Raw genomic sequence first — 24,024 nt, 5'->3', positions numbered from 1 at the left:
CAGGAGACTGGTTCCATCTCTGGGCTGGGAAGGTCCCCTGGAGAAGGAAATGGCAACCCACTCCAGTATTCTTGCCTGGGAAATCCCATGGACAGATGAGCCTGGAGGGCTACAGTTTGTGAGGTCGCAAAACAGCCAGACACCACTGAGCAACTAAACAGGAACCCTTGGACCGAGGTGCTCCTGGGAGAGGGGCAGCCACGGGGCGGGGACAGCCACGGGGTGGGGTCATCCAGGGGACGGGTCATCCAGGGGGCGGGGCAGCCAGGGGGCGGGGCAGCCAGGGGTGGGGCCTCTGAGCTGGGCAAGTGCCCTCCCAGGGCTGGTTTTCCCCACTCACTGGGACCTCCTACACCTCCTCCCTTCTCCAGTCCCAGCCATGATCACCTCCCACCCCAACACCACCATCGCCATCAAGGGCCACGCCAAGGAGCTCAACTGCACAGCACGAGGCGAGCGGCCCATCATTATACGCTGGGAGAAAGGGGACACGGTCATCGACCCCGACCGCGTCATGCGGTATGCCATCGCCACCAAGGACAACGGCGATGAGGTTGTCTCCACGCTGAAGGTAAGCACCCATGCCCGTCTCAGGGGGAACCCGACTCTCAGAAAGTGGGGAGCCCACAGCTATTGCATCTGAATCCAAAAGAAGTAAACAGGAGTCTGGGAGCCCCACCCCGAAAAGTACCTCTCCTTTCCTACCTATTTCCCTCCTTCACCCACCAACCTATGCCTTGAGCCTCATTCTGTCTCCTTTCTGACAACTCTACACTTTAAATGTATAGGATCCTCAGCCACGCCCTCCCTCTCCCCTCCCTCCTGGACCCCTCAGATCCTCCCTCCATTCTGGGACCCCCTCAGCACCCCGCTCTCTCGTGGGCCCCCAGCCCCTCCCTCCCTCCTAAAACCCCTTGGCCTTTCCCTGCACAGACTCTTCCACACTTCCATCCATTGAACTTTCTGGGAAGAGGAACTCTTGACAAACCCTGGGTGGGTCCCCTCCGAGAAGAAGGTGGTCTTGCTGATCCCCAACTAGATGGGCCCCTTCAGCAGATGGGCTCTAAAAGACTCTCCCCATTCCTTCCTCTCTCCGCACCCTCCGCCCCTCGGACTGCCTCCCAGCTCAAGCCTGCTGACCGTGGGGACTCTGTGTTCTTCAGCTGCCATGCCATCAACTCATATGGGGAGGACCGGGGCCTCATCCAGCTCACGGTACAAGGTACCTCACCTGCCCCACGTCCCAGCCCCTTCCTCTGGGCCCTGGTGCTCACTGCCAACTCCCCTCAAAAGTGGGGGACACTCCACACCCAGGGGCAGTGACAGGAAACAGCTCTGGGGAAAAGCCTCAGGCCACTCTCCCTCCTGCCCAGAGTGGTGCCATAGGGTCCTTCCAGGACACTGCAGACAGTGAGGTCTGTGATGGCAGAAGGCCCTGTGGAGCATACTGTTGCCCCCAGAAGTGGGGGACCTGGATTTGTGGGCCCAGACCCTGGGGGAGGTGTGAGGAGGGAAAGTCAAAATGGAAAACCTGGGAGCTCTGCATGGTGGGAAGCAGGCCATCCACTGTGAGGGGTCCCTCCAAAAGGGGCTGAGGAAGAGAGGGGAACAGAGCAGGGACCCAGCACGCCCACCTCTGCCTCTGAGCCCTGCTGCCAGGCTCCTCCATCCCTGTGCTGCCTTGCCCAAACTCCAGGGCTCAGGACCCTCAGATAGACCGTTGTGTCACCAATCCTCCCAGCACAGATCCCTTGATCTCTGCAGAGGGTCGGCAAGAAGCTAAGCTCTCTGCTGCCATCCTCACCCCTGCTCCCTTCCCTTGCCACTCCCCAGAGCCCCCTGATCCCCCAGAGCTGGAAATCCGAGAGGTGAAGGCCCGGAGCATGAACCTGCGCTGGACCCAGAGATTCGACGGGAACAGCATCATCACGGGCTTTGACATTGAGTACAAGAACAAAACAGGTAGGTGAGGGCTCGGCCCACCATGGCGCCTTGCACCACCTGCCTGGACAGTGTCCCTCCAGTGTGACGGCCCCTGGCTGTCAGGGCTGCCCATCTCAGACAGACACACAAGCCCTTGTGTCTTCCAAAGGAAGGGACATTGGTCAGGTTAGGAAACCAGGGGGCAGGTAGAAGGACCTCTACAGTTGATAGGGAGGAAATGTCAGTCCGTTCTTCCCAGGACTGACCCTGGGCAGATCCATAGGGTGGTCTGATTTAAAGCAACTTAAAAGTCACTGAGCCAGGAGCTACTGGCTGTATCTGTGGGGTCAGAGACATCACAGTTTCAATGGGTCATCTAGGCACTCCGGGTTTGGGATAATGGGGTTGCTTGGGAGTCAGAGAAGCTGGTCTTTCCCAAGAATGAGTCACTGGGGAGGTAGGAGTCCCTGGAAAGTTTAGATCTAAGTTTCTTCTTCTTAGAAGCCCTCTAAAACCCCTCCCTTGGGACTCTATTAATAGCTTCTAAGAGATTGCCTTCCACTGTGAAGCCGCTTAGAGCAAAATGAACAATGGACTCCTGTGTCTCTGGGGAAACCAGGGACCCACAATCAAGTGGCAGGAATGGCAAGGAGGGGACAGATGACCTGGACAAGAGGTCAAGCCAAGAAAGAGCCATAGGTGATCACGTTTGTATCTGCGTGACTATTTCTAAAAGGTACAGGCGACAGGGGTCTGCCCCGGAGAGGCCCCAGGGTGGCTTCAGTGCAGGTGAGAGAAGGAGAAACATACCTCTCATCTAGGGTCCTTTCATACTTTTAGAATTCAAGACCATAAGCCCATATAAGCCTTTCAAAGTAATTTTAAAGTGAAACACAGAAAGCAAATCTGGAAAACTGAAGCCTCCCCAACCGTCCTTCTCCCACCAACTCCAACTTATCTTTCAGGCTTCAGCATAGATCCAAGGTTTTGTTTCCTCAGAAGCCTTCCGGACCCTTCCTCTCTTAGCACAGCACACAGTCATTGGCTGGCTGACTATCCGCTCCCCCAAAGGGTTAGCCCCAGGATAGCATCCACAGCTGTGTTTACCTCTTGAGAAGCTGCCCTGTCCAGGGCACTGGGCTCATCATTCTTGAGGCCGGTTTCTACAGTAAGGAGCCCTGCCCTCAGAAGCTTACAGTCTAACTGGGGAGAAAAGTCAGCTCAGAGCCAGACCTCCCGAGGTCACTGTCAGTGCAGAAGGAGCGCCACAGAGAGAGGGGCGCTGCACAGACAGGGGTCACCAGAGCAGCACATCTCCTGTCCTTGCAGATGCTGCTTTGAGTTGGGAGAAGATGGGGAGCTAATGGGGCCTAGATTCAGGGAGAGGGACAGGGCCGAAGCCCAGCGCGGTGCAGTGCGCTCCGGGGAGTGGCGTGTCTAGCAGAGGGTTCACAGACCCAGTGGCGCTAGTGGTAAGGAATCCACCTGCCAATGCAGGAGACGTGGGTTCAATCCCTGGGTCGGGAGGATCCCCTGGAGGAGGAAATGGCAACCCACTCTAGTATTCTTGCCTGGAGAATCCTATGGACAGAAGAGCCTGGCAGGCTACAGTCCAAGGGGGCACAGAGAGTTGGACATGCCTGAATGGCTAAGCACACAGACCCAGTTTCTGGGCTTTTAGTCTTATTAGACTAAAAAGTGCTTTGGGCTCCACATTGGGAGGGGGCCTCTGGACTGAGCTTTTATTTCCTTGGGGAAGGTCATTGAAAGCCACTAGCCATGTCTGAGACCCTAGTGAGAGATTTAAGCAACATGGCACCTTGGCAGGGGTTGTCAGGCGTCAGTGGGGAGGAGGGGTGTCCAAGAAGCGAGTGAGCAGGCTGCCGCTGTCCGGTAGCTGGGACGGGTGATGAGCAGGGGCCGGGCAGTGGTGGAGGCAGAGGGCACAGAGAAGAGAGGAAGCCCACTGGGTTCATCTCACATCTCAGGGCTTCCCAAGGCTGGACACAAGCTTCCCAGGAGCCAGACAAGAAGGGGCGGGTCTATCCACAGCCAGCATCTCCCTGCCTGGTTGATGTAGCTGGCAGGGCTCCATTCCTGTTGGGGGTGTGGATGCCTGGGCTGTCACTCGGGCCCCTCCCCTACTGCTCGTTGGGACTGCCTCCCTGCCCTCCTCCCCCATGCTGCCCCATTGCCCACCATCCCCCTCCTCCACTGACCACCTTCTAATGTGTGGAAACCTTTCCTGGGGCGCTGCTCAGCCAGGCGAAGCTGAGAACATCACACATCTGGAGAGCTGTGCAGAAGGAGAGATGAGCAGGGAAGATTCTATTTTCAGAGCTCATCCACGCCTTCCCCCAACCCTGTCTGGCTCTCCTGAAAAAGGAGGAACCATCATACCCACCCCAGCACTGGGGTACCAGGATGGATGGAAGGGAGAGGGAAGGATAATGAAACTCAACCTCAGATTCTCCCATCCACAGGAGCTTTGCACCTGTTAAAAAAAAAAAAAATCACAGGATCAAGAGCCCAGAGAAGCTGGGCTGGTCCTTTCTCCAGTCTTCAGGTAGGCCTACTCTGGGCCATGCCACTCAGACAGGCATCTATGCTGGCATTTAGGAAAAGGAGTCCCGTGGGAACTGGGGAGCATTACCATTGGAGTCAGGCAGAGGCTGTGAACACAGCATCACTTCCTCATCTGTGAGGTGGAAATAGTAATGCCTGTCTTGTGGGATTGTTTTGAGGACTGAAGAGAAAGCAGCTAGCGTGGGGCCGCAGTTCCTCTCCTCCTTCTAACTGAAATAGCTCGTGTGGCAGTTTATAGTCCTGTGGGACTTGCAGGCTGAAATGTGTGTTTGTCAGTCAGCAGCATGTATTGAGTGCCAGTAATTTTGTTGCAGAGTCATGCATCAGCCATGTGGTAGAAAAGAGAAAGAACGAGGAGACAGAGCATTGCCCTTGGAGCTGATAATGAAGTTGCAGAGGGAATATACAGAGATGTACACACACTTGAGCACACACACACACACACATGCACACATGCAGGTACTTTCAGGACCATTACAAAGCACTCTCCAATCACATGTAATATACCACAAACTAAATTACGTGACAACTGAAAAAGGTATCCTAGGGAACGGATGGGTGACTCAAAGAAAGGAGGGGCATGTGTGTGTGTGTGTGTGTCTAAGTAGATCTTCCTCCTGCATGCAGAATAGTAGAACAAGAACAAGTTTCAAAGCAGAAGACTGGGGTTGACCAAGTGTCAGGGTTGTGTGATCTTTAGCAAGCTACTTAAGGTCTTTGTGCATCTCTGTCAGTACAGACAGTGGCACATACTCCAAGGTGGCTGCGAGGAATACGTGAGCATGAAGATTTATGTGCCCGTGCCTAACACAGAGCCTGGCGCATGGGTCCCCATGCTGTGGCTCCTGTCCCTTCCCTCTCACCCCAGACCGCACCCTCCTATGGCTGGAACATCTGTCCCTGACCCCCCTTCTTGGTCACAACTGTGCCTTTGCCAGGTTTTCTGCCATGTTGCTCATCATGCTAATTTTCCCAGGGAAATTACCACGTCTGCCCTTTCTAAGCCATCGTGCTCACGCTGACTCCTCCTGGCCCTAGGCAGCAGAGTAATAATACATGAATGCTGAATGATAAATAGCACCGTCCACACAAATCTATCAGACAGCGCTGCGCAGATTTAAAAATGCAGACACCAGATTTCGCCCCTGTTTTCCAAGCAAGGATCAGGGATGGGTTCTTTGAGGATGGCCCAGAAGGCAGCCTCATGGTGGGAACCATCAGCCATCGTGGGCTGAGCCAGCCCCGTGCAGCATGGCGTTGTGTGGGAGTGGGGCTGCCAGAGGGTCTGGTGTTGGGACGTGGTGAGTGGTCACGGTGATTCAGGAAACCCCTTCTCGGTGCAGTGGAGATCACCGTGGTGGGCTCAGAGCTGTGATGCAAGGAGGAAATCAGAGATGCAGGATGGATTTGTTTCCCCAGCACAGGCAGCTGAATGCTCCAGATGTGGCTTTTGTCCAAACGCTCCCCCTTCTACAGTGAATGTGTCTCCTGAAATACCAAAGCCCCCAGGTCCCCTCCCAGCAAGCAGCCCACTGAGTAGAAGACACTGACATCTCCCCAGCCGCTTCCTTATTTTTTAAGAAGAATATTTTGCATCATAAACCCTTTGATGAAGAAAGGGAGAGAGAGCCCTTAATGAAATATGTTAATCTGGGTAAGCCAGGCTCATATGAAAGGGAATATTAAAAGAGACAATATTCACCAAAGCCAGCTCAGTACTCTGAGAGCTGAAAAGGAAAGGGAAGAAAATAGGGCCACTGATTTCAGCTATTCAGGTCAGAGAGATGGCAGCGATCAAGTTTGGAAAATCAGCGAGAGACCTCCAAATTTGACTCTGATGCATGAGCCTGCAGGGGCTGTGGGGAGAGAGCTGTTTTGTGCCAACATCAAAGGTGATTTGGGAACACAAGGACAAATCCACCTGCAAATGACTGGCAATAGCAGAAAAAAGGGGGCCACTCTCTGGGATCCCCCAGTCTTCCTATGATTGGCAGCTAGGGAGGAGGCAAGCAAGGGAAAAGCAAAGAGTATTTACTATGACTGCAAAATGTGGAGGAACCACAGGTCCAACATCCAGGACCATAAAGTGGGCTCTTATCTAAAACTAAGAGTGGGTTTTAAGTGCCCAGCATGTGCCAAGTGGGTGAGATGGGCAAAGTTGTAGATATGGTTCCTGCCTTCAGGGAGCTTCTCTGTGTATAAATGGAAATAGAATCCAGGGGTGGGAAAAATGTATGGAGTGAGAGGAGAGCCTAGGATGGAGCCTTGAAGAACTTGAACCATAAGGTAAGAAAGATGTACCTGCAAAGTGAAGAGATAACCCAAGAGATTAGGAAAAGCTGGAAAGTGAAAGTTGCTCAGTCGTGTGTGATTCTTTGTGACCCCGTGGACTACACAGTCCATGGAGTTCTCCAGGCCAGAATACTGGAGCGGGTAGCCATTCTCTTCTCCAGAAGATCTTCCCAACCCAGGAATCGAACCAGGGTCTCCTGCATTTCAGGTGGATTCTTTACCAGCTGAGCTACCAGGGACTCCCTAGGAAAAGCTAGAGACTGTTTTAATAGGCACCCAAGAGAAGAGTGTTTTGGGAAGGGACAGGTTTAAGTGTTGAACACACCTGGAAGGCCAAGTGAGAAATCGCACTTGATGACATGAGCGTCACCTGTACAATGGAGATATGGTGCTGACGTCATAGAAAGGTATGAGGAGTAAATGGTGTCCATCACTGCACCTGGCACATCACAAGTGCTTGGTAAATATTAGCACCTCTCTTTTTTAGCCCCTTAGTTTTCAGACACATCATTTGGGTCTCCTTCCTCTGCCTGCACTCATCAAACATGAATGCACTGACTCATTATCGCTGTCCCTCTCCTATAAACATGGGCAAATCAAATATGATGTGTGAGCTGGCACCGGTTCCCAGATGCCACAGAGAGAAGTGAACACCTGCCTCCGCATTACTAGCCCATTTCCTCCTGAACCAAAGTGGTACCCTCGGCAGGAAGGAGCCTGCATGTTTGAGACTCTGGCTTAACCTCTCACCCCAGTGACTTTTGGGCAGTTGGGGTGTTTTGAAAAGACAAGGAGAATATACAGTTTTTCTGAGCATCTACAGTCTGCCATTTGTGACTTTGGCTCATGAAACCAAAGAATTAAATGCAAAACTGCAGATGGGGAACTGGGCCAGTGCCCTTCAACAGATGCCAAGCTGGTGTGGCTGAAAGAGGTGTTTTGAAAAGCATCAGGACCTCAATTAGCCAGAACCTGGGGGATGGGATAGTCTCTTTGGGTGAACTGATCCTCCTGGTTTACCAGGCATTAGCTTAAAAAAGAGTCTTCCTAAAAAATTCTAGAATATGCCATCCTCCATTCCTGATTCAGGGATTAGACTGTAGTGAATATAATTTAATCTTTTCTACTGACAGTTTTCAGAATCCTCTACTGTGGATTTAAAAGACATGGAAAATTAGACTGAATAGTCACATCAGGACGTGCCCCGGGAAGATTCTTAAGCTCCACTATCAGCTAGTTTCCCTGTGCTTTGCCTTTTTTTGTCTTTTCAAAGCAAAGTGCCAATAATGTAATCTGATTATGAATTCTGGGTTTGGACGGTACTAGCTGAGACATTGCTGTAACTGCAGCCCCTTCCATTTCTCTCTGGAATCCCCTGGTAGGTGCACAGGAAAAAATGCATTGAATGAATGACTGGGTTCCTCTGGAGACGCAGAATGTTTACTGTCCCAGTATCCCTGAGTGGTATTTATCGGGTATCTTTCACATTCTACAATTTCGCTAAACATTAGCCCTGGAATGGGCTGCCAGTCCCCCTGGATAAATTGGGAACATGCTCATTGCTTTGTTGGCTTCTGACTCTAGAGATTCAGAGACCATTCGTTTGCTGATGAGAGAGGAAGGGGTTTGCCTAGGGACTCTGCCACTTGGTTTATTCCCCTCATCAGCCTAGGAAACACTCAAGACCACCACCACACAAATGCACAGGAAAAAGAAATACAGACGCACACACAGAGGAGGAGAAAGGGGGATAACACTTGGCTTCCCCATTTGCACTGGAATCTTGGGTGGAGGGGGTGTCTCATAGATACAACACATCACTGATGTGGTGTGAGAGACCAGGAAAGGGGCACTGGCCAATGAGACCCTAAGAGATAGCAAGCATTGGTGATCTTGGAAAGGACCATAGGAAACATCTCACCTGAGGTTTGAGTTTACCAGGCGCCCCGGGGTAGAGAAGGGTTAGCTTCCTGATTCCCCAAGCAGTGGACTTGCTGTTCCCATCCTCAGGCATCCCTTGATCTCTTGAACTTCATGGAACAGAACAGTTCTCTCTGAAATTCTCTTGCTGCAGTCTCTGTAAACAGGACCTCTCTGGGCATCTAGGTTGAGATTGGGATGTTGCTGCTGCTTGAGGCTGGAGAGGGGTCCTGGAGTTTGTCTGGCTGAGGTTAGAAGTGGGTGTCCTCTCTCCAGATTCCTGGGACTTCAAGCAGTCCACACGCAACATCTCCCCGACCATCAACCAGGCCAACATCGTGGACTTGCACCCGGCCTCTGTGTACAGCATCCGCATGTACTCCTTCAACAAGATTGGCCGCAGCGAGCCGAGCAAGGAGCTCACCATCAGCACTGAGGAGGCTGGTGAGCACCTCGCCCTGTCACCCCTGCCCATGGGCTCGGAGATCAGGGACATCCGGGGCCCTCACCCACCCTGTCCATTGGCAGTGGGTTTGCAATTAGAAGAGTCAGGGGGTGGAGATTCCAAGGTGTGTGTGTGTCTCCCTCTGGATCGTTGGAGACTCTTATGCCTGACCTTTGCCAAATGGGGTTCTAGATGCAATGCTTTCAGGAGCTGTCTGAGGTTCTGCTCCCACTCCACTGGCCCCAGCCTGTCTGGCAAGGACAGATCTGCAAAGGATGGGGGTACTAGTGCCCTGGATTATCTCCTGTGACTTTTGCCATGAAGTTTTCCTGAAAATTTAAGCGAGATTTCCCTTATTGTATTTTCTCTTACCTGTCATTGCAAAATAGAAGTTAATACCAAAAAGTACATATACATGTGCAGTTTTACACATAATAATAATAATAAAGCATAACCAATACTAGTATAACCAACACTCATTATCACTTCCCAGAGGCCCTCTATATACCCTTTCTCAACCATAACCCCATCCCTCCCCCTGAAGTAAAAAGTATCCCAGCTTCCTTGTTTTCTTTTTCATACATGTCACTAGTATATGTACATATAACCATACGTTTAGTTTTGCCTGTTCTAATAGAATGTATGCATGAAATAATACTTCATATATTCTCTGTGTTTTCCTTGTTGTAGTCTAGATTCTTTTTGTGAGCTTCAGTACAGCTGTATGATTTGTCTATTTTCATTCCCCATCCAAGGAATATAAACAGTTGCAGAATTACAGACTCACCAGATAGACAAACTTCTCCCTTTAACTGAAAAAAAAAAAATGCCAAAATGTTTTCCAAAGTGCTTTCTCTCCCATGGTTAGTGTATAAAAGTTCCTGCTAAAAAAAAAAAAAAAAGTTCCTGCTACTTCATATTTTGGTCTGCACTTTGTACTATCAAACTTTAAAAAAAATTTTGCCAACCTGCTGGATGTGGAGTCATACTTAATAGTCATTATTTGCTATATTTTCAGCAAATTATGGAGAATGAATAGGAAATTTAAACCCGATGATCATTTCAAGAGGGATTCAAACAGAAGTTCTTTGCTGCTTTAGACAAGCTTTTCCTTTCTCTGCAGCAGCCCTCCAGCTCAAGGATGAGACTGAGGGCATAGGGCTCTTTTCTTCCAAGACATGACTCATAACGTTGTTTCTCCCAACCCCACCCCAGCTCCTGATGGGCCTCCCATGGACGTAACCTTGCAGCCAGTGACCTCACAGAGCATCCAAGTGACCTGGAAGGTAAGCAAAGTCAAAAGCATTTCCCCTGAAATGCCTCCCTCCCTTCCCCATCCTTAATCTTCAAATGAAGCCCCAACAGACTTGCTAGTGTCTGGTGTCTTGCAATGCCCACGCCTGTTTGTTGCTAAATACATGAGGTTGAAGGAGTGGAAAGAGAGGAGGATAGAGGAACTGGTCCCCCCACCAATCCCCACTCCCTTCACCACCATGGCTTTCTAATGGAGGCCTGTGCTTGGAGTGGGATGAAGAACTTGTCAGTGCCAAGGAGAGAAGATGATTCTTTTACCATGCTGGTCTGTCCTACAAACTCCACAGGTTGTAATATATCTAGAGCTGGAATTGATTTTGTATACATTTCAAAGGGGCTCTATGGATAACAGGAGATGAAATGACAGGGTCTCACCCTTGTCTTGGCCCTGTGACTAGAGCTGGGAAGTAGGGTGGAACCGTACCCTATGTTCTCACGGTCAAGACTTCAGCAGGGAGCTTGGTCTTTTCTTGATTTCCTCCTCTGTAAAATCAGGATGAAAAAAATAACTGCCCTCCCTAGCTCTGGGGGAGGGGGAGCTGTAGAGAAAACAAACCAGTATGTGCTGCAGCCATTTCTAAGGGGAAGAAACTTGTAGATCTAGAAGGTATCCAAAGACTCTGTCACTGATGGGAAATCTTGGAGGCAATTCCACAGCAGGGCAGAGAAACAGCATAACCTTGGGCATGACCAAGGAATGCTTTCCTGGGAAACTCTGGCCTCATCACCACATCCCTGGCATGGGCACAGAAGGGCTGCCCATTCTGATGGCTTCCTGCTGCATTTTCCAGTGTTTGAGTGTTTTCTTGCACTACCTTATCTGTTCCTGTGAAATGGACAGAAGAGATATTTCTCCTTCCTATCAGAGGAGGCCACAGTATAGAAATGCAATGTGACTTCCATGGTCATTCAAGTCATGATAGGTGCAGAACTTCACTGCACGTAGTCTGGAGCCATATCACCTACAGAAGCCCACTGTCCAGAGGTCAGGAACAGAGAGTTTCCTAAGGCCCATTCATGTACTTCTTCTTGGATTTCTCCAGTCCCAACAGTAGGGCTTGGGGGGGGGGGGGTGACCTCTTTTGCATCTGGGCTTTGAGTCCAGGGTCATTTTCTGACTCTAACTCCTGGTGGAAACGTCCAGGTACTTTAGTCCTCCCCCTAGTCCCTTCATAAAGGTAGACTTGAGAATCAGAGAGATTCAAAAGGGTCTAGTAATATTTTCCCTAAAAAAAAGACTACATGTTTGGGACCTCCCTGGTGGTCCAGTGGTTAAGACTTCACACTTCCACTGCAAGGGATGTGGGTTCAATCCGTGATCAGGGAACTACGATCCCACATGCTGTGTGATGTGGCCAAAAAATTAAACAATTCTTTAAAAAACCAAGGGAAAAAAGACCATATGTCTTGGCATGCGCACGCACACACACGCGCGCACACACACACACACACACACACACACACACACACACACACACGGCAGCAGAGCCTGGTTCCTTCCCACCCCAGAGAAATGACCATTACAAAGGTGGGACAGAGGCTGGGCAGTTGGCCCACCCTGGGTACCAGCGCTCCTAGTAGATAGATACCTGGAGCCCTGGTTCCCTCCAGGTTCAGATCTGGTTGCCAGAGCTTCCCTCAGAAACTGGGAGTGAAGCCTGGAGTCTAGACCCCAAGTCTTATCTGCATCCTGATTCTGCATCCATTTCCTAAGAATGCTCCAAGGAAGCCTGGAGGAGGGGGCGGGAATGAAGAAGTCTGTAAACCTCTGAGACATTTGGCTACAAAGCTCCAACCAGAGGTGGATAAAAATTTAGAATCAGATTTATTTCTCCAAAGTCTAATAATGAAAAATAAAATTGATTAGAAAGTTAGAACTTCAGAATGAACCAGCCTATCAATAAATTTTGGGGCTGACTTCTCAAGGGAATTTTTTTTTAACACCAAGAAACAGATTAATGAAAAATAAAGATTCACTTGAAAGATAAGTCACTTCATTTTAAGACTCTTTCCTTGAGATGGATCTCCACTGCTTTATGACATAAATTTGCAATCAGCTCTATTGATTTCTTAATGCTTCAGAGAAATATTGTTAAGATTGATTTAAATCCTGAGTGTGCCTGTTTAAGGGGGTGGGGCCATACAAGGAGAAGGGAGAGAGAGGGAGGGAGGGAAGATATGTCAAGATTTGTAAAAATGTGTGAATATCTATATGTATGTAGCAAGGTATGCCTGAATGCCTACCCAAGGCCTCTGTCAGTATATGTTGGTGTGAATGACGGTGGCATGGTGCTCTGTGTATCACACATAGACAAGTGTATACTGTGGTGCAGGCGGCTCTAGGTATGTAGGTGTGTGTCATTGTGTAATGATGTATATATCAGTGTATTTCAACGTGGGCACAGATATGTAATAGAGTGTATGTCAGTGTGAGGACAAGGGCACCCTGAAGATATGTTTGTGTCTATAATAAGTGCCTGAATGTGTGAGTGTATAGATTATTTGTTGTTTAGTCACTAAATCGTGTCTGACTTTGTGAACCAATGGACTGTAGCCTGCTAGGCTCTTCTGTCCATGGGCTCTCCCGGGCAAGAATACTGGAGGGGGTTGCCATTTCCTTCTCCAGGGGATCTTCCCCACCCAGGGATTGAACCCTCCTCTCCTGCAAAGAGATTCTTTACCTGAAAAAGAGATTCTCCTGGCAAGCGGATTCTTTACCACTTAGCCACCTGGGAAGCCTGAGTGTGCAGATACAACACCCACATTCAGAAATTCTCCCTCTTACCAACTAGCAAACAGGACTGTCCAAGTGCAGAGAGAAACATTGTTCAGGCATCAACAGAAACTCAAGTCAATTAAATACACACACACCTAGTTAGTGAGTTCAAAACAATTATGTGAAATTTAAAACTTCATTATATTAACAGTGAGCTGAAAAACGCAGTTCATTTAAAACATTCATTGAATTTAAAAAAATGAGCTGTTTTACTAACTTAATTGTTTTTGATCACACTATTTTTTAGTACAGTAAAAGCTGGGCTTTTAAATTAAATGAATTGTCTTTAAAACCCTGAGTCAAGCTGTTTTTCTATGTACTGGTGTGTGTGCCCTCTCAATATATAGAACTCCTCTTTAAAGGAGCCAGTTTCTATTTGTGAGTCTGTATGTTTCTGGCCGTGGGTAGGTGTGTATTGGGATGTTTGCTTTGATGGGTCTGGATGTGTGTGTTCATGGTTCCAGATGTAAGGGGACGTATCAAGATCCTGTGTATGTGAGTGTGTGTGTGTGTGCGTGTGTGTGTGTGCGCGCGTGTGTGTGATCATATACAAGAATGTCCGTGTCAGTGTTTCCCTGTTGACGTTTTCTCTCTCAGAACACCTGTGTGTGTGGCTGGTTGTGTATCAGGGTTCCTGCTGGGGGTGAGAGTATATTTTCCACCCCAAGACTAACACCAGTGGAGTCTTCTCCCTTGGCCTGCCCACCTGGGATCAGCCCTTCATTCCTGCCAGCCCAGGCAGAGCTCCGAGGTCCCCCCTGTTACCCCCCTTGTCACCCCATCTCTGTCCCTCCGTCCAGAAGCCGGCTTCAGGCCTGGGCTCTCCACGCACCCCAGCCGCTGGCCAGGATGTCAAGGGTGGTCCAGCTCCAAGAGGGGCTGGGCTTGCATCAAAGTCAAGGACTCCTTTTTTTTCTAACTTGTGGTACCATACCATTTTATGTACATAAAACGGATCGTTTTAACCATGTTCATAGGTAGAGGTCAGTGGATTGTAATTTACAGAGTTGAGCAGTCGTCACCACTGTCCATCTCTAGAATGTTCTCGTGATCCCAAACACAAACTCTGCTGGCCCAGCCATCCTAGCCCCCAGTAACTCGGTCCTACTTTCTGTTTCTGTAAATTTGGGAATTGTAGGCACCTCGGAGAAGCATCATGCAGTATTGCTCCTTTTGTGTCTGGTTTATCTCACTCAATGTATTTTCTAGGTTCATCGTTGCTGTTCAGTTTATCAAAGTTTCATTCCTTTTTAAGGCTGAATAATATTCCATTGCATGTATGGACCACATCGTCTTTATGCATTCACCTGTCTGTGCACACTTGGGTTGCTTTTACTTTGGCCTTGACTCTGGGTGAAATGGGAGCCTTGGAAGGTTTGGGAGCAAGGGAGTGACGTGACCTGCCTTTGGGTTTAAGAGCATCCTCTCAGAATGTCACTGTGTCTTTGTCTCCCCCCACCACCCTCCCACCCCTACACTCACAGGCGCCCAAGAAGGAGCTGCAGAACGGTGTCATCCGTGGCTACCAGATCGGCTACAGAGAGAACAGCCCGGGCAGCAATGGGCAGTACAGCATCGTGGAGATGAAGGCCACTGGGGACAGCGAGGTCTACACCCTGGACAACCTCAAGAAGTTCGCCCAATATGGCGTGGTGGTCCAGGCCTTCAATCGGGCTGGCACGGGGCCCTCATCCAGTGAGATCAATGCCACCACCCTGGAGGACGGTGAGGGCACCAGTAGAGGGTAATGGGTACAGATGTCGGCTGCGGGCAGAGCCACAGAGCTTCCAGGGAGGGCTGGGGGCCCTTCCCTGGTCCTGGGCCCCATCATCCTGTGGTACACACAGCCTCCCTGGATCCCTCCATCTCCTCTTACCCATTGGCTTCTCAAGGGATGCTTGGTCCATTTAGGCCTCTGGGTCTCTCCATCCATTGGCTGGCTCTCTATCCATCACTTTCTAATGCTCTGCCCATCGGTCTCTCTATTGAGCTACTGGTCTGCCTGAGTGCCTGTCTGTGCATCTCTCTGACTCTCCATCCATCTTCTCCCTCTGCCTTTTCCTCCTCCCTCATCCTGGCCCCTCACCCATCTCTCTCCCCAAGCTCTTTCCTCTACACTCTGGGTCCTATTTCTTCTCATTTAGGCCCTCCAGGTTGGAAAAAGGGCAGAAGCCAAGTTACCTATGTACTTCTGAGCTAGAAGCTGTCCACCATCTGTTTTAGGGACCCGAGACAAGACTGTGGAGTTACAAAATCCCAAGGTCTGTGGACAGAAGATTTGGAGCCCAGTTTTTAAAACTGAATTCTTTGAGGGTTGGAGAGGACTCCAACTTTGAGTGAATGATGGGGCCTGGTTTCTCAGGAGGAGAGGGTTAAGAGGCAGCAGGAGCATGCCTGCTCTCCAAGCGCAGAGAAGACCCCACTGTTAACTGAGCTTGTGCTAGGAAACGAAAGGAGACGTGACCCTTGATACCCACCCCAAGAGATGCAGCCAGGCTGGACACACCCGCAAAGAGCAGAGTAAATAGAGCTTCCTTAGTTTGGCACCCCACTCCAGTACTCTTGCCTGGAAAATCTCATGGATGGAGGAGCCTGGTGAGCTGCAGTCCATGGGGTCGCTGAGGGTAGGACACAACTGAGCAACTTCACTTTCACTTTTCATTTTCATGCATTGGAGAAGGAAATGGCAACCCACTCCAGTGTTCTTGCCTGGAGAATCCCAGGGGCGGGGGAGCCTGGTGGGCTGCCGTCTATGGGGTCTCACAGAGTCGGACACGACTGAAGTGACTTAGCAGTGATACCCCAGCCTAAGACCAAGATATGAGATTAAAATCTGTCACTGAGTCTGAGCCTTCCCCCAGCAAAGGGAGGGAACTGACTGCCCTGGAAACATAATGCCATTGCCCCGTGGCCACCCAGACACCCAGCATTCTACCATTAGAGAGTCATTCCTTTGGCTAAGCAATGTCCTCTCCTACCTCATTCTCTCTGGAAATGCAGACACCTTTGGGAGAGAGGACACATCAGGTCAGAAACACCAGAAAGTAGATTAACTCATATCAGTTGTTCTTAATTTTGGCTACAAGTTGGAATTATCTGCAGAGTTTAAAAATTCTGATGCCTGGCCTCATCCCCAGAGATTCCCATTTAATTGCTCTGGGGCTCAAGCTAGGCTGTGAGAGGGAGCAGATGTCAGTGCACTGAGCCCCTGGGAGAAAGGGAGGACACACAAGTGGGGAAAGGTGCATAGAATGCAGAGAGGCCCAGAGAAGCACCTGAGCGACATAGCATCCGCTCCCTCACCCCCTCCACCACCCCACATCCTCACCAGCCCATCCCCCCACCACCCGCTGCTGGCCACAGGGCTGGCTGGATAGAGGAAGACCAGCTTGTCACCATTAAGTACCAGTGATGCCATCCCAAGCAGTACTCTGACACAGCGCTTCTCAAACCTAAGCGCACCTCAGAGGGTTGTAAACAGATTGCTGGGCCCTCCCCCAGAGTTCTGCTTGAGCAGGTCTGGGGTGGGAGCCAAATATGTGCGTGTCTAATAAATCCCCAGGTGATGCTGATGCTGCTGGTGCAGGGAACGCCTGTGAGAACCCGAGCACTAACAGCAAGGTCATTGCCCATTAAAGGACCCAAGACTCACGGAGGTTAAGAACCTGTCCAGAATTGCCCATCTGATGAAGAAGAGCCCAGGTCAAAATCCAGACCTGACCCTGAATCCCATACTCTTTCTACTTCACCCTGCTGTTACCCTCTTTCTTGGGAGCGAGGCTGGATGCAGGACCAAATGACATGGATGCAGGATGCTCAGGGAAGTCACCTCCAGGGGGAACAGCTGCCCCAAGTCCATATCAGCACTCCTGACCAAACACTAAACTCCATCCTCCAGGGCCATCCCAGAAAACAACCTGGCCAGGCCCACCCTTGGCTTCCATCAGGGCCCCACGTCCCTTGCTTTTGAGGGGGATACAGGGGGGCTGGGATTACCAACTGGGAGAGATCAGCATGGGCTGTGGAGACATTTTCCAAACAAAGGAGGAGAGGGGGAAGAAAGTTTCCAGCAGCATTTGCTCAGCAGTTTTTCATACTTAATTAAGGCCCTCGTTAGCCTGTCAGATCCTGATCGTTTCCTGGCAATATTAGCACTCCTCCTGGGGTATTCAAGGGCCCCTGCCTTAGCAATAGTGTCTTTTCCATAATTATATTACCTTCATTTTGTTCGAACGGGCGATCTGTATTAGTTTATTACACTGGGTCCCTAATTACATGGTGCTTATATTTTTACACCTAAGTAATATGAAACAATAATCATTCTCAGAGAGGATCGTTAGGATGATGTATTATCATTTAAATGCTCATAAAAATTAGAGTTGCCTCTTGTGGGGCAATGGGATCTAATTACCTTCCATCCAGCCTGTGCCTCCTTTCTCCCACTCAGAGCGAAGCAGACGTGGCCTTGCCCTTTGCCCCCAGCTCCTCGGAAACCAGTGGAAGTGCCACCAAAGTTGTCCCTGGCCCAGGCGGCTCCTTGGGGCCTCGTGTCGCCCCTGTCTTTCGTCTCAGATGGGCGAGCTGCAGCTGGGCCACCCCCAGAGGCTGGGACTTAGGTTAAGTTCTCAGATGGAGAGGGTTAAAGGCAGGGTGGGCCACCCAGGCTGGTCTTCGTGTTTTCCCTCACCCAGCGCATGTTTGTGTGTTGGGTGCAGGGACAAGGGACAGAAGTGCAGTGATTCCAGAAGTCCTAAAGGTGTCTGAGGGACCTCTTCTCTCCTGCCCCCGGGTTATTTGAGAGCCTCTTTCCTTCTTTTCCTTCCCTTCAGTTTGGCACAGGGGTGGGGACACACATGGCTGGCAGCCATCAGATAAGAGCATCAGTTACAGATTCCCCCCAGGGCTGGCTTGGTCTTCTACATTCTGTTATGTTCAGCGGAGGTGGACTCCCTAGGCTGTGGTGCCCACTGGTGAACCCCCAGGAGCTCATGCCCAGACTGCATCACCTTCTTCCCTGAGCACTTACCCAGAATCAGGAACATGCTAGCCAGAGCCCAGGAACCAAGCTGGAAAGACCTCTATTCACCCAAATTTTCAGGGAAGGAGACTGGTTTCCCTTCCCAGCCACCAGCCCAAACTCTCGAGACTCAATTGAGTCAGGAGGGCCTCCCACTTGTGTGACCCAAGGTTCCTTTGGCAGGGCAGCAGGGTCCTGCCTGCACATGCGTGTTGTCCTGTACCTCCCTAACCAGGCCCTTTGGCTCTCCCCTCCTCAGTGCCCAGCCAGCCCCCCGAGAACGTCCGGGCCCTGTCCATCACTTCCGACGTGGCCGTCATCTCCTGGTCGGAGCCCCCGCGCAGCACCCTCAACGGTGTCCTCAAAGGCTATCGGGTCATCTTCTGGTCCCTCTACGTTGATGGGGGTGAGTCTACTGGGCATGGTGGCCGGCTCGTGGGGTGAGAGGCCAGGGGTTGCTGGAGGCCCACACTTAGAGCTGAGCATCTTCCCGTGGGATGTCTAGCGGAAGTCCAGCCTCTCCCCTGCACCTGTTATTCCCTACCAGAGCCAGGGGCCAGAGTAAGAGGTGATGTGCATGGTCACCTTTCTGCTGGGGACAGACACCAGTTGCCCCTGTTCAGCAGTATGTTGGGCAGTGGCTTAAGGGGTGAGATGGACACACTGGCTTTTCTGATGGAATGTGTTGGTACAAGGACTTTGTGGCCATGTCAGTCAGGAAACAGGTGGTATATTCAAACGGGACAATTGAGACTTTAATGAAGGCGCTGCATTCAGAGGAGTGTGGCGGGAAGTTGGGGCCCCAGGGACTAACACCAGCAGGAAGCTGTCGCTGCCTAGGACTGAGGGGCAAGAGGAGGAAGCAGGGTCCCTTGGCCAGATGGATGGCGAGACCTGTGTTCTGTGCAGCTGAGCTGCCCAGGACCTGGAGATGAGCGGGGAAGGGTGCACAGTGGAGCTGCGGGTAGGAACAGCAGAGGGAGGAGAGCCAAGACAGTGGCCCAGCCCTTTGGGCGCCTTCCCACAGGATGGGCTAGCCCAGCCCCGCAGACACAGCAGCCCCTGCCCACTGGTGCAGCAGAGCCCTGGACCAGGAAGTCACGCAAGCCAGGGGCCCAGCATCCCAAACTGTGGACGTGAGTTTGCCTCGCCATATCCTGAGCCTTCTGCCACTGGTCGCCTGGCCCGTTCCTTCTCTCCCGGAGGACCTGGGACTCCAGCTCACCCCCAGCCCCCTGGGCCAGCTGCCCTCCCCGGCCCCCACCCAGGTTCTGGTCTGCCCAGAGGCACTGCTGACAGGAATTCTCTCTCCCTGCCACGCCTCCACCTTCTCCCCCAGGAGTGTGGAGCCCTGCAGGTCTTCCGGGGCCTTATGCGGTGAGATGGCCTCATCTCATCTGTGCTGAGCCACAAAAGGCTCATTTTCCAGAACTCGCTCCCCCTTTTCGAACCCTGTGGCTCCCCAGTTCAGCCCTCAGGTGAGAAAGGCAACAGCTTCACTAGTCTCCAAAGGCCATAGAATTGATGGCCAAGCTGCCCTCCTCCTGGGTCTTTCTCTGGCTCTAGTCCTAGACAGGTCCACTCTGGTTTCTGACCTCCTGGGAAAGGAAAGTCCCACTTCTCAGGCCTCTGAGGCCCCCCTCCACTGACCCAGAGTCCCCTCAGGCTGGGCCTGGAGTCCTCACCCTCTGGACCCTGGCAGACTGTGGCCAGTCTGCGGCTAGGCCCGAGACCAGGCCTCTGCCTGCGCCAGGTCCCTCGTGAGGCGCCAGGGTGGGTTTGCTGGCACTTGTCTTCCGCACAGCCTGTCCTCAGCTGGTGTCTGGGGCTGTTTTCTAAAAAATCCCAGTAGTCTCAGGGGGAGGGTTGTCAGCTCAGAAGCCTCTTCCTCCTCTTGAGACCCTGGCTGTCCCACGGGACGCTCTCCCTAAGCTCTTCTTCAGCATCTACAGCAAGTTCTTGGCAGATCCAGGGTGACGGGTCCTCGCTGAGTCCGAGGAAGGCCTGGCCCTCCCGGCCATGGCTGTCACTCCAGCAGCCTCGCCCATGTTCTCTCTGCGGGTTCTTTGCAGGCAAGATGTCCTTGATGTGAGGGGAAGGTAATGGGGACTTAACCCCTTATCCTCTCGAGAGTTCAGGGTGCAGGTCCAGGAGCAGTCAGGTGCCGGGCAGGCATCCCCAGCCTGTCACAGGTCAGGCCACCTGGACCCATGGCCTATGAGCCGAGAGCCCAAGGAGGTGTCGACTTCAAGAGCAGTCACAACCAGAAAGTTGACAGTTATTAATATTTCGGGTGGAATTTTTAGGACTTCAAGCCTGGGAGATAGCATCTCAAGTAGCCCTGAGAGAACTGCTCCAAGGAGGTGGGGGGAGGTTGTATAGAAGTTTTGCCACCAAAGCCAAGTAGTCTGAAGGTCAAAAGTATTTTTGTGAATGAAAGAAAGCCAGATATTCCAAGTAAAGGAATTTAGCCCTTTTCTGTGTATGGGAAGATGCAAAAGTCTGGACTCAGGGAAATCATTCCTTTCATATGCAGCTCACTATCCTGCATTTTTTTACATCCTGAGTTCCTCAGTGTTTACTATAGGGAGTGGCTGCAACCTGAGATCTGCCAAATCACCCAGGTATTCTTCTCTTTCCTGAGTGCCCCTAGGGCTCAGAGATTCAAGGATTTAGAGGGCTAGAATGATGATTGTGACATCCTTGTTTACTGATATGGCAGGAAATACTCCAGTTCTCAGAGGCGCTAGGCAGCCAAGAGAAACAGCTGCCACTGTCCATCTGGCCAAGGCTCCTTCTGGGTTCAAGCCACTCCTGGGGTCCCTCACATGGAGAGAGGGGCAGGTGCAGGACAGGGAAGTGAGGTTCAGGGAGAGAGAGAGGTAGAACTATTTTATAGAGAGAGTATTAAGTTGAATTTGGTACAGGGCTGACTAGGGGCTGAGGCCCAGCTGGCATTTGTGGGTCATCCTGGTTGGGCCACTTGGGGAGAGATACGGCCAAGGAGCAGGGTCACAAGTCTGCGACCATGACCTTGAGGTGAAAGGTCCCCCTCGTTGCCACCACCATGGAGTCAAGGTCCGAGCCCAGGCTGGTGGAGGGGCAGTGGCTGGGCAACCGTGGCCTGGCCTGGCCGGCCTGGCCGGCCTGGGCCGCACTCAGAGGATGCTCATGTCCGGCAGAGTGGGGCGAGATGCAGAACATCACCACGACGCGGGAGCGGGTGGAGCTGCGAGGCATGGAGAAGTTCACCAACTACAGTGTGCAGGTGCTGGCCTACACCCAGGCCGGGGATGGCGTGCGCAGCAGCGTGCTCTACATCCAGACCAAGGAGGACGGTGAGTGCGCTCCTCCCACCCAGCCCGGCCTCGGCTCTGGCTCTCGGGGCCAGCTCCCAAGGCTTGTTGCTCCAGCCTTCCACTGCTCACCCCACCCACAGTTAAGGCGGAGAGCAGAGCCCCGTCCTTTCTCCTATCCCTTAATTCTCTGTAGAGTGACTCATTGGAAAAGACCATGATGCTGGGAAAGACTGAAGGCAAAAGGAGAAGAGGGCAGCAGAGGATGAGATGGTTAGACAGCATCACTGACTCAGTGGACATGAACTTGAGCAAACTCTGGGAGATAGTGAAAGACAGGGGAGCCTGGCGTGCTGCAGTCCATGGTGTTTCAAAGCGTCAGACACGACTTAGCAACTGAACAACAAGGGTGACTTTGAGAATTCTGGGAGCGCTGCTTTGGGAGAATACAGCTTACCGCGGGTGGTGGTGAAGTGCCCCAGGACTCATGCCTAAACCTACAAGCCACCATAACCCCTTCCCCCGCAGCACTGGGGTCAGAGGCCAGATACAGCCTCTCCTCCCACCTCCATCCCAAGAGCATCCTCTCTGTGGCATCTGCTCCCCTGCAGGGTTCAGCCTGGTCTTCTCTGGATACAGATGGTTGGGGATGCCGGGAACGGGAACATCACCCGGGTTAGGGACTTGGCAATCATGCTGCAGAGGCCCCAGAATGAATGGGCCATGCCCTAGACTCTGATGGGTGTGTGGTTGGGGGGACACTCTCAGGACTGGGATGTGCCTGCATTTGGATCTGTGATCTCAAAGCCCCGCCCCCTGAGGGCAGACCTGGAAGAAAAGGGAGATAAGGAGCCAAACCCCCAGGGTAGAGTGACGCAGCCAGATGGGAGAGGCTGGGAGCTGAGTCAGCCCAGGAGGGATCAGGTCCAGACAAGGGTCAGACTTCCCACCCAGGTCAGAGTTGTACCCCTCAAGGGGTCTCACTGGGGACAGGAGGTACCATATGTGACCCTTTGCAGCTCTGGACTCCTCTTCCACTTCCTTCCTCACCCTGTCAACCCCAACACTTAGTTGATTCTAATTCTCCTTAGCCAGGTGCAATGTGGTTAAAGAGTCAATTGATATGACATGCCTTGCATCCAGTGGGTGTTTCATAAACAGTAACCAAGGTTGGCATTTTGGCCTCTTTCCAACTCAGCCTTGGTTTTTTTCAAAGGATACAGAGACCCCTGGTCTAGGACCTATCCAGACAATTTGGCAGAAGGAGCTGGAGGGGTGAGAGGAGTTGTAGAGGGGCAGCTCAGGCTGGGAGTGATTGTGGACCTCGCCCAGTGCAGCCAGCTTGGTGACTTGGCGACGGGACTAACTGTGATTAATGCTCCCCACTCTCCCTAAGCCCCTCCCTTTCCATCAGATCAGCCCCCTCCCCCCACTTAAGCTCTTAGCAATTAAATATTTACCAACCTGCCTGCCCTACTTTTCCTGTCATTAATCCCCGCATCAAGGTTTCCTGGGACAGCTCCAGGCAGAGCCACCTGCTCTTGTGTGGAGACCTACCGGGGATGGTGCTCAGAGCCTGGCCCCTTTCAGGGCCTCAGGGACACACATACACACTGGCACCTTCCTGGCCTCTAGAAATTAACCAGCCAGACCTCCAGACTTTCTTGCATCCTATTCTGATGCAAGGGGCTGCCCAGGAGGCTCAGCGGAAAAAGAATCCACCTGCCAATCAAGAGACTTGGGTTCAATCCCTGGGTCAAGAAGATCCCCTGGAGAAGGAAATAGCAACCCACTCTGGTATTCTTGCTTGGGAAATTCCATGGACAGAGGACCCTGGTGGGCTATGGTTCATGGAGTTGCAGAAGAGTTGGACATGACTTAGTGACTAAACAACCATGCCAATTCCAAAGGCCTGAGTTATAAGCATCTCCACATGTTTGACTGACCAAGGTGAGACCCATGAGGGAACCCAAAGTCGAGGAGCACAACCCTCCCTCCAAGAAGCTCTCCCCACCCTAGAGCTGCCTATGGAGTCACAGGGGCACACACAGCAGGGGCCAGGGTCCTAAGGTGGCAGCTTCACTGGGTGGGAGGAGCAGATATGGGTGCCCCAGCCCTGCCACTTGTTGGCAAGTCACTAACCTCTCTGCCCCTCAGTTTCCTCATGATAAAAGCTGTCAGCTGGTTCGCCTCTTCTAGATGTTGTAAGAAACAGCCTAACCACAGAATCCTTTCTAAAATGTCAAGGGCTGGCAAATGGTAGTTGGTTTACCCAGAGCTGGCAATGAAATGACTGCTTCCGGTGGACCGAGGTGCCCTCGGGGGAAGCCTAAGCCGAAAGGAACCCACTGTCAGATGAGATCTCATCCAGAACAATGGTCATAACTTGACGTGTGTGTGGTATGCCATCATAAGCGTGATTTAACCTTCCAGTACCTGGCTTCCCAGGTGGTAA

The 24,024-nt window shown here is 51.7% G+C and overlaps 1 protein-coding gene across 1 annotated transcript in view; it reads left to right on the top strand.

Moving 5' to 3' along the window:
• The window catches only part of DSCAML1 (DS cell adhesion molecule like 1), a 369,146-nt gene that overhangs the window by 317,856 nt on the left and 27,266 nt on the right, over positions 1–24,024 (top strand). The window contains exons 12-19 of the mRNA XM_055548208.1: positions 372–571; positions 1,126–1,222; positions 1,834–1,962; positions 8,998–9,165; positions 10,382–10,452; positions 14,741–14,981; positions 18,533–18,679; positions 21,456–21,611. Of these exons, the coding sequence (XP_055404183.1) occupies positions 372–571; positions 1,126–1,222; positions 1,834–1,962; positions 8,998–9,165; positions 10,382–10,452; positions 14,741–14,981; positions 18,533–18,679; positions 21,456–21,611 (1,209 nt within the window). The remainder of the gene's footprint in view (positions 1–371; positions 572–1,125; positions 1,223–1,833; positions 1,963–8,997; positions 9,166–10,381; positions 10,453–14,740; positions 14,982–18,532; positions 18,680–21,455; positions 21,612–24,024) is intronic.

This window comes from Bubalus kerabau, chromosome 15, assembly GCF_029407905.1.
Source record: "Bubalus kerabau isolate K-KA32 ecotype Philippines breed swamp buffalo chromosome 15, PCC_UOA_SB_1v2, whole genome shotgun sequence".
Taxonomy (NCBI): Eukaryota; Metazoa; Chordata; class Mammalia; order Artiodactyla; family Bovidae; genus Bubalus; species Bubalus kerabau.
Note: the sequence above shows the minus strand (reverse complement) of the source record. Positions and strands in the feature narration are given on the sequence as shown.